Genomic DNA, 10,000 nt, shown 5'->3' on the forward strand with positions numbered 1-10,000 from the left:
AGTGTGAGTGTGAGTGTGAGTGTGAGTGTGAGTGTGAGTGTGTGAGTGTGAGTGTGAGTGTGAGTGTGAGTGTGAGTGTGAGTGTGAGTGTGAGTGTAATTGTGAGTGTGAGTGTGAGTGTGAGTGTGAGTGTGAGTGTGAGTGTGAGTGTGAGTGTGAGTGTGAGTGTGAGTGTGAGTGTGAGTATGAGTGTAAAGGTGTTTGCTCCAGCTGTGTTGCTCCGTCTGGTCTGATCTCCTCTGTCTCCGTCTCCTCTGCAGTTCAGCCAGGCCCCCGCCGTCAGGAGCTACACCAAGTTTGTGATGGGGGTCAGTGCACACTTAACATACCCAGCACACTATCCAGTGCACACTTAACTCATCCAGTGCACACTTAACATACCCAGCACACTATCCAGTGCACACTTAACTTATCCAGTACACTCTTACCTTATCCAGTACACACTTACCTTATCCAGTACACACTTAACATACCCAGCACACTATCCAGTGCACACTTAACTTACCCAGTACACTCTCTTACCTTATCCAGTACACTCTCTTACCTTATCCAGTACACACTTAACTTATCCAGTACACACTTAACTTATCCAGTACACTAACCAGTACACACTTAACTCACCCAGCACACAAACCAGTACCAGTGCACACTTAACTTACCCAGTTCACACTTAACTTACCCAGTACACTAACCAGTACACACTTAACTTATCCACTACATACTTAACTTACAGTATCCAGTGCACACTTAACTTACCCAGTTCACGCTTAACTTACCCAGTACACTAACCAGTACACACCTATCCACTACATACTTAACTTATCCAGTGCACACTTAACTTACCCAGTTCACACTTAACTTACCCAGTACACTAACCAGTACACACTTAACTTATCCAGTACACACTTAACTTACCCAGTGCACACTTAACTTACCCAGTTCACACTTAACTTACCCAGTACACACTTAACTTATCCAGCACACTAACCCGAACACGCTTAACTCATCCAGTACACACTTAACTCACCCAGCACACTAACCTGAACACACTTAACTTATCCAGTACACACTTAACTTACCCAGTACACACTTAACTTATCCAGTACACACTTAACTTACCCACTACACACTTAACTTATCCAGTACACACTTAATTTACCCAGTACACTAATGAGTTTACTAACCCCAGTCCACTCACCTCCGTATACTCTTCTCAGTCCACTAATCAGTGCACTAACCTTGGTACACTCACCTCAGTAGACAATACATACTGCAGTGCACTCAGTTCAGTACACTCAGTACACCATTTATTTAAGCAATAAGCCCCAATAGGCCGTGGTTTATACTGTAATGTATAATCGAACAGCTAAGGGCCGTTAGGCACGACGCGAAGCGGAGACGCAGCCACTCTAACTTTTGAGCTAGTTTGGTGGTAGCGCATTACTATAGAACGATATGCGGTCAAGGTGTGTGTATATCGTGATATTTACAATGGCATCGAACGCGATTCAGCCAATCACAATCAAGGACCGGAACTGTCCATTTTAGAATTCCATATACCGTATTTTCCACACTATAGGGCGCACTGGATTATAAGGCGCATTGTCAATGAATGGTCTATTTTCAAACTTTTTTCATATATAAAGCGCACTGGACTATAAGGCGCATTAAGCGAAACAAAACCGATAAGTCAGTCAGTCAAACTTTATCAAACGCGTTCACAATAACATTTTGACAGAGCGCCGTGTATCACACAAAATCAATTCGAGGTCCTGAATTATTCCATATATAAGGTGCTCTGGATTATAAGGCGCACTGTCTTTTTTTGAGAAAATGAAAGGCTTTTAAGTGCGCCTTATAGTCCGGAAAATACGGTAGATCCCTTGCAAAAGTGTTTCATAAATGACTGTGTGTGTGTCTTCATGCAGATCGCTGTGAGTGTGCTAACATATCCATTCATGCTGGTGGCTGACCTGATGGCTGTCAACAACTGCGGGTGAGCAGAGGGGATTCTGGGAAAATCCTGTGGTGTTCTACAAGATATTCCCGTTCCCTTTGTTGTATTAAACAGTTAGAGCCAAGATTGTAATGAAGTTATAGCTACATTGCACTTATGTTGTGGTGATGAAGCAGCCATAATGAGGATGTATTGATGTTGTAATGAGGTTGATATAACGTTGTAATGAGGATGTATTGATGTTGTAATGAGGTTGATATAACGTTGTAATGAGGATGTATATGTTGTAATGAAGTTATATTAACGTTATAATTAGATCATATTAACGCTATAATGAGGTTGTATTAATTAATTTATTTATTTAGTTAGTTTTTATTAGGGACCATGTACAATTTCAAACATAAATGTTGCCATTTCATGTACTGTATTGTACCAGAGTTAGCCTAGGGCTAATTTACATCTGCAGTCCCTGGCAGGACATAATAAAAGTAATATTAAAACATACAGACATACAAAAGTCCAACCCCCTACTACACCTACACTTTACACATTAACGTGATAATTACGTTGTATTTACACTATAATGAGGAGTATTGGCGTTATTGAGTTGTGGTGGTGATGTCTCTGCTCTCCTGAAGTCTGTATTAACACCATAATGAGGTTGTATTAACGTTGTAATGACGTTGTCTCTGCTCTCCTGTAGTCTGTATTAACACCATAATGAGGTTGTATTAACGTTGTTATTACGTCGTCTCTGCTCTCCTGTAGTCTGTATTAACACCATAATGAGGTTGTATTAACGTTGTAATGACGTTGTCTCTGCTCTCCTGTAGTCTGTATTAACACCATAATGAGGTTGTATTAACGTTGTAATTACGTTGTCTCTGCTCTCCTGTAGTCTCGCTGCTGGGCTGCCCCCCCACTCCCCACTCTTCAAGTCCTGGCTCCACTGCTTCAATCACCTCAGCCAACAGGTGAAGCCTTTCTCACAAAGATGCGCACACACACACACACACACACACACACACACACACACACACTCTCTCTCTCTCTCTCTCTCTCTCTCTCTCTATCTCCCTCTCACACAAGCATACAGACAAACACACACATCCATGCACAGACACAGATACACAGACACTGAAACAGACACACTCTCACACAGACACACACACACTGACACACAGGCACATAAGGATACACACACACAGGCACATAAGGACACACACACACACACACACACACACACACTGCAGAGCTCTGTCTCAAGGCATTTAGTAGTATAGCACAATATTTGTATTTGTCTCCAGAACAGAAAGATGTGTTTCACTAGAATGGTTTGGTATCACATGTTTACATGCTGAGAATAAGCTAATATGTGTGTTTGTGCTTGTTTGTGTGCGGGTGTGTGTGTGTGTGTGTGTGTGTGTGTGTGTGTGTGTGTGTGTGTGTTTACTTGTGTGTGTGTGTGTGTGTGTGTGTGTGTGTTTACTTGTGTGTGTGTGTGTGTGTGTGTGTGTGTGTGCGGGTGTGTGTGTGTGTGTGTGTGTGTGTGTGTGTGTGTGTGTGTGTGTGTGTGTGTGTGTGTGTGTGTCCACAGGGTCAGCTGTTCCGAGGTTCCAGCTTCTTCTTCCGCCGAGTGCCTGTGACCGCCCTGACCGCCCTGCCGGTTGATTAGCCCCGCCCACAAACACTGGCCCCGCCCACAGATACTGGCCCCGCCCAGCTGAGACGGGCCCGCCCTGTGTCTGGAGAAGCCACACCCTCTCCCTGTGACATCACCTGAACTTTGACCTTTAACCCCTACTCTGATTAATAACAAGGTGCTCAGTCCTTGACCCTTGACCTTTCATTGACCTTGACCCTAGCACGTGCTGTGACCCCTTCTCTCAGGAATAACCCCACATCTACCGAGCGCCCTTCTCCTCTGTCTCCTCTTCACCTCTAATCCTCCCTCTCTTTTTTCTTCACCTTTATCTTCATCCCTCTCTCCTCTCCCTCCCTTCTCTTATCTTATCCCTTTCTCTCTCCTCTCCTCTCCTCCCCTCCTTCTCTCCTCTCCTCTATTCTCCTCTCCTCTCCTCTCCTCTATTCTCCTCTCCTCTCCTCCCCTCCCTCTCTCCTCTCCTCTCCTCTATTCTCCTCTCCTCTCCTCCCCTCCTTCTCTCCTCTCCTCTCCTCTCCTCTCCTCCTCTCCTCCTCCCCATGTGTATGTGTGTGTGTGTGTGTGTGTGCCACCTCCATGCCCTCCCTGCATCAGTGCCACTCCTCCAGTCATCAGTCGTGCCCGCTGCAGTGCCCTGTAGCACTAGCGCCCCCCGGTGGTGTGGCTGGCATATGTACCCACAGCGGTGCTGTCTGGTCCTCTCGCAGGGCGGGTCTCACCTCTGTTCTGTTCTGTTGTGTTCTGTTCTGTTCTGTTCTGTTGTGTTGCCGTATCGTTTGATCCGTAACATGTCCAACGCAGAGTTGCTTTGTAGTGAGCTATTTATCACAGAGTCACTTCAGTGTGGACTCCCATGGACTGAACACAGTCATCTAACTCATGCTCAGTTTACCGGCTGTTGCACTAATTTATTTAAATCTTTATTACTGAATATTATTGATTTGTTTGATCTTCCACAGCTTTATTTTTATATGTATAGTTTTTAATCTAACGTTTCAGCACTTTCTTTAATCTAACTCTTCATCTCTCTCTTGCTGGTTTCTTGTAAAATGTTCATGCCAAAACTTTTTTTTCTACTCATCTGTTTTGTTTAGTTTCATTTAGTGTCACTGCGTTTAGTTTGTGTGTTTGCTGTTGTCCTCCTGTGGAGCCCAGAGCAGCTCCAGCAGTGCCCAGGGCTCTGTCCCAGGTCTGTCCCGGGTCTGTCCCAGGTCTGTCCCGGGTCTGGCTCAGGTCTGTCCCAGGTCTGTCCCAGGTCCTGGTTTACACCTGGTCTTGACCTGCAGCTGGTCTGGATTTAGATTGGATCTGATAGGGATCTGATAGGGGTCTTGACCTGATCTTCGCCTGAATCTGGTCTTGATCATGCCCCTTCATCTGGCCCAGGTGTGTGCCAGGTGTGTGTGTGCCAGGTGTGTGTGTGCCAGGTGTGTGTGTGCCAGGTGTGTGTGGCCCAGGTGTGTGTGGCCCAGGTGTGTGCCAGGTGTGTGTGTGCCAGGTGTGTGTGTGCCAGGTGTGTGTGTGGCCCAGGTGTGTCCCAGGTGTGTCCCAGGTGTGTGTGTCCCAGGTGTGTGTGTGCCAGGTGTGTGCCAGGTGTGGCCCAGGTGTGTTGCTCAGGTGTGTCTCAGAGTCGGATGCCTTATGGGTCTGCTGCAGTAGATGTCCATGTAAAGGCTTTGACCAGCGCCAGCACCATAGATGTTGAAATGAGTCAGATCACATTGAGTGGGAGCACATGGTAGTGTGAGCATATCTATATCTCTAGCTCTATCTATATCATGGTATGGAATATAAATATAAATTATATATATATATATATATACATATATAGGTGATGATTCCTAAATAGAGTTCTGTGAGTGTGTGTCCCCATATCTAGCTCATATCAATAGTCACTACATTCCCTATGCGCTGGGATGGTTACTACGGTGATGGAATGAGGAGGCGATGATCCTTTAGCAGAGTCCATCTCAGAGCCTCTAGTGATCGTCTCCTCCGTCCCCTAATCTCCTAATCTCCTAATCTCCAGCCCCTACTCCCTGTAGCACCTCTGGGGCCAGATTACGGTGGGATCACACACAGATTGCAGCCAGATTAGGCCTTATTACGGTGGGATCACACACAGATTGCAGCCAGATTAGGCCTTATTACGGTGGGATCACACACAGATTACAGCCAGATTCGTGCCAGATTACGGTGCTTGATCATGGCTGTCATCTCCTGTCATGGAGGGCCATTGTGTGTTGGAGACAGGGCGGGTGCGGAGTGGGGGTTCAGCCCTAAAGAGACAGGGCGGGAGGGGAGTGGGGAGTGGGGGTTCAGCCCTAAAGAGACAGGGCGGGTGGGGAGTGGGGAGTGGGGGTTCAGCCCTAAAGAGACAGGGCGGGTGGGGAGTGGGGAGTGGGGGTTCAGCCCTAAAGAGACAGGGCGGGTGGGGAGAGGGGAGTGGGGGTTCAGCCCTAAAGAGACAGGGCGGGTGGGGAGTGGGGGTTCAGCCCTAAAGAGACAGGGCGGGTGGGGAGTGGGGGTTCAGCCCTAAAGAGACACAGATATTTGTCCAGTTGTATGCTGGGGTCTCTGACTGGCGTTTTCATCACAGTGAGCTCTGATTGGTGGACAGGTGATGACACAGTGAGCTCTGATTGGTGGACAGGTGATGACTGAGCACCTGTGATGGCACAGAGAGCAGGTGTGATGTGCCGTTAGCCTCCAGGTGACACCATCTTCCTCTGATGAAGCCTTTAAACAAGGTGTGTGTGTGTGCGCGTGTGTGTGTATATGTGTGTGCGCGTGTGTGTGTGTGTGCGCGCGTGTGTGTGTGTGCGCACGCACAGGTCAACCTGAGGCCATGTTGGGGTTGCCATGGTAGTTCAGCAGTTTAGTGTAATTTACTGTAAATTCTGACTCTTTTCTGTTGCTGTTCTCCTCATCCTTCCATAAGTGTGTGTGTTCGTGAGTGTGTGTTCATGAGTGTGTGTGTGTGTGTGTGTGTGTGTTCATGAGTGTGTGTGTGTGTGTTCATGAGTGTTCGTGAGTGTGTGTGTGTGTGTTCATGAGTGGCGTAGTTGAAGGTGTGTTGCCCCCTGAGGTCAGTCCTCAGCCCTGATGACCCCTCATGACCCCCGATGACCCCTGATGACCTTGCTCCATCGTGGCGCGTCACTGTAAGGTCACGTGCCAGGTGGTGATGATGTCATGCAGTGTCATCATCTATCAGAAGTGTTTCCTGGTGTCCTCCTTGCCTTGTGTTCAGATTTCATAAAGATAATATTGACCTAAATATGTGTCTCTATTTTACACACACACACACACACACACACACACACACACACACACACACACACACACACACTCAACTTGTGTTCAGATTTCATAAAGATAATATTGACCTAAATATGTGTCTCTATTTTACACACACACACACACACACACACACACACACACACTCAACTTGTGTTCAGATTTCATAAAGATAATATTGACTTGAACATGTCTCTTGAATATGTGTCTCAATTTTACACACACACACACACACACACATAAACACACAGGTGTAAGTACACTTACAGACAGTAAGATTTATACTCATTAGATTTATTTGTATTCTGGGTGTTAGCAGAAGTCATCTGAGTTCAATAAAATCATCAGGCTCTCTTGTGCAACTGCAGGAGTAGTCTGCTATTCACTCTAGCCGCCTGCCTAAAATGGTGCTCACAGGCACACTTCTGTGTTTACATCTTCTTTCCTTTACAAAACAAGGTCCAGCATACTGTACTCTCTTAATGCTTTTCTACACATACATGAGACGGAAAGGCTACATTATGTAAAGTTCACCACCCAAAATATGAAGGTATAAGTCCCTCAACAGAACCCAGATGTCACTGTGTGTGACATCGCCATGGAAACGTCTCCCATCACCAAGGCTGGAAACCACTCCGAGCTCTGGAATGAACCGTAGACAAGTCTGAGGCCGAGCCAGACTTCCTTGTGATTACACTCGTCAATAAGATATGGCCCCGGGCTTGGGAGGTGTCAAACGTAAAATATATTCCTGTGAAATGATCCATGATGTGTCTAAATGAATTAAGATATAGAACATATTTCGGTACACTAACACAGCATGGCCAGCAATATTTGATATCTGATGTTCATCAGCCTTAATGGCAATTCAAAATTATATGGAAGATGTCTTCAGACAAAATAAAAATGTGGCATTCTTCTGTTAGACATCACACTACAGTATATACAACTGCTGTAAAGTCATATCGGTATATAAAACAAGACATAAATTCAGGAGATTTGTAAACTTGTAAACAGATACTCATGTAAATGATATACTGTATGTTGATATGTATTTATACACATAAAGCACTTCAAATGTTTCCAGCGTGAAAAGCTCATGGGAACTAGAACAGACATAACTTTCCCTCCAGATATCCGGCACTATCTTAAGCTAATCAGAACAGACATAACGTTCCCTCCAGATATCCAGCACTATCTAAAGCTAATTGGACCCAGCAAGGCTCCACATGACTGAATGGCCTTACATGTCTTTATTCATGAACTATTTGCATTGCCTGGATAATGTAAACATGCAGGAAACCAGCTTGCTTTTCCGTGACGGAGGGCAATGTACAGCAACAAGCAGCACGTGGCGTTGCATTACCAGCTAAGCAGCGCAGACTTGCTAGAGGTCTATTGTACGCAAATATGAGCAATGCAGACTCGGGAGCGACACTATGGGGAGAGAAGGCAGTGTGACACACACACATGTAGCTGGAACTGTGTATACTGTATACGGTCTAGCCTACGAAGCTTTGCACCTTGATAACCACAAGCTAGAAACACACATCTGCGTGCGTCTCTCGTGCAACCGTGGAGTCACACCCCCCCCCCCCCCCCCCCCCCCAACACTCTCACCTGCCCCTTCCACATCCTGTCCTGTGGTACCATCACATCCAATCAAATCCCAGCGCTCTTAAGCTACCAGGCACAGAGCCAGACCAATCAGAAGCAGCGTCCCTGACCACGCCCCCTGCTCCGCCCCGCTGGCCTGCACGGCCTTGTTGTCGCTCTTGTTGTCGCGGGACTTCACCATCACGCGGCTCCTGGACGTCTGGGTGTCCAGCAGCACCTCCAGGGTCATCAGCGCCTCGTCCAGGCTGCGGCCGATCTCCTCCAGCCCGGGGCTGCCCCCGGCCCCCTCCTGCCCCACAGACGTGCCCTCCGGCCCGGCCTCCTCCTGACCTGCGGCCCCCTCTCCTGCAGCGCCGGGGCTGGAGCTGGAGCTGGGGATGAGCTCCGGGGGGCCGTTGTCCGCTGGGGTGGCGTGCGGGGGCAGTGGGGGGGCAGTTCCGGGAGCGTCGGGGGAGGGGGTCAAGTGTGTGGCCCAGCTCTCCGTCAGGTCGGGCTCCTCAGAGGGCAGCTCCTGCTCCTCGGGGCCTGGGGGGGGGGGCATTTACATTTAAACTACATGTTTACACATGTACATCTACATTAGTCATTTAACTGATGCTGTAATGCCTCACACCAGCCAGCGTGCAGTAAAGGTACACAAAGACATATGCAGCAGGAAGTGATGCTGAGAAACCATTGGGTGCTCATGAAATTGCATTTGCTATGACCAGCATAATTACATCATGACATAAGCCGTGATCAGAACTCAATAACGTAAGCAATAACCATAGCATAATAACATAATAACATAACAACATACGCAATAACCATAGTAAGATAAGCAATAACCATAACGGGGGGGGGGGGTTTTAAGGGGTATGGGTAGGGATTAAGGGGGGGGGGGATTTAGGGGTATAGGTAGGGATTAAGGGGATATGGGTAGGGATTAGGGGGGGTGTATTAAGGGGTATGGGTTGGGATTAAGGGGGGGTGTATTAAGGGGTATGGGTAGGGATTAAGGGGGGGGTGTATTAAGGGGAGGTGTTCATCTCGCCACAGAGTGTCCATGCGGCGCGGCATGATAAGGGGGGGGGATTAAGGGGGGGTATTAAGAGAGGGAGGTATTAAGGGGGGGGTGGATCTCACTGTGATAAGTGGGGAGGGGTTAAGAGAGGGGGGTATTAAGGGGGGGGGGTCTCACCACAGAGTGTGTCCATGCAGCGCGGCATGATAAGGGGGGGTATGGGGGGGTATTTAGGGGTATGGGGGTATGGGGGGGTATTAAGGGGTATGGGGGTATGGGTAGGGATTAAGTGGGGGGGTCATCTCACCGCAGAGTGTGTCCATGCAGCGCGGCATGATATGGGGGCGGGGGGGGGATTAAGAGAGGTATGGGTAGGGATTAAGTGGGGGGGGTAGGGATTAAGGGGGGGGGGGGGTCATCTCACCACAGAGTGTGTCCATGCAGCGCGGCATGATAAGGG

At 47.8% G+C, this 10,000-nt stretch overlaps 2 protein-coding genes across 4 annotated transcripts in view; one reads left to right on the forward strand and one right to left on the reverse strand.

Annotated features, from left to right (window-relative positions):
- LOC134087990 (mitochondrial carrier homolog 1-like) overlaps nt 1–5,872 on the forward strand; it is an 11,891-nt gene extending 6,019 nt beyond the window's left edge. Inside the window, exons 9-13 of one of the 3 annotated variants that reach the window (XR_009939874.1) lie at nt 261–308; nt 1,929–1,996; nt 2,856–2,931; nt 3,555–5,017; nt 5,203–5,872. Coding sequence is in view for 1 of the 3 variants with exons in the window: in XM_062541870.1 (XP_062397854.1) it covers nt 261–308; nt 1,929–1,996; nt 2,856–2,931; nt 3,555–3,632 (270 nt within the window). In the remaining 2 variants the exon portion in view is untranslated. Of the gene's footprint in view, nt 1–260; nt 309–1,928; nt 1,997–2,855; nt 2,932–3,554 lie in introns of all 3 variants that reach the window. The other 2 variants (XR_009939873.1, XM_062541870.1) reach the window with 2 other exon arrangements.
- A 2,667-nt stretch (nt 5,873–8,539) lies between these two features.
- Nucleotides 8,540–10,000, reverse strand: part of LOC134087991 (peptidase inhibitor 16) — a 13,693-nt gene continuing 12,232 nt past the window's right edge. Inside the window, exon 6 of the mRNA XM_062541871.1 lies at nt 8,540–9,062. Coding sequence (XP_062397855.1) covers nt 8,599–9,062 — 464 coding nt within the window. The 3' untranslated portion in view covers nt 8,540–8,598. The remainder of the gene's footprint in view (nt 9,063–10,000) is intronic.

The sequence above is a fragment of the Sardina pilchardus genome, chromosome 7 (genome assembly GCF_963854185.1).
Source record: "Sardina pilchardus chromosome 7, fSarPil1.1, whole genome shotgun sequence".
Lineage (NCBI taxonomy): Eukaryota > Metazoa > Chordata > Actinopteri > Clupeiformes > Clupeidae > Sardina > Sardina pilchardus.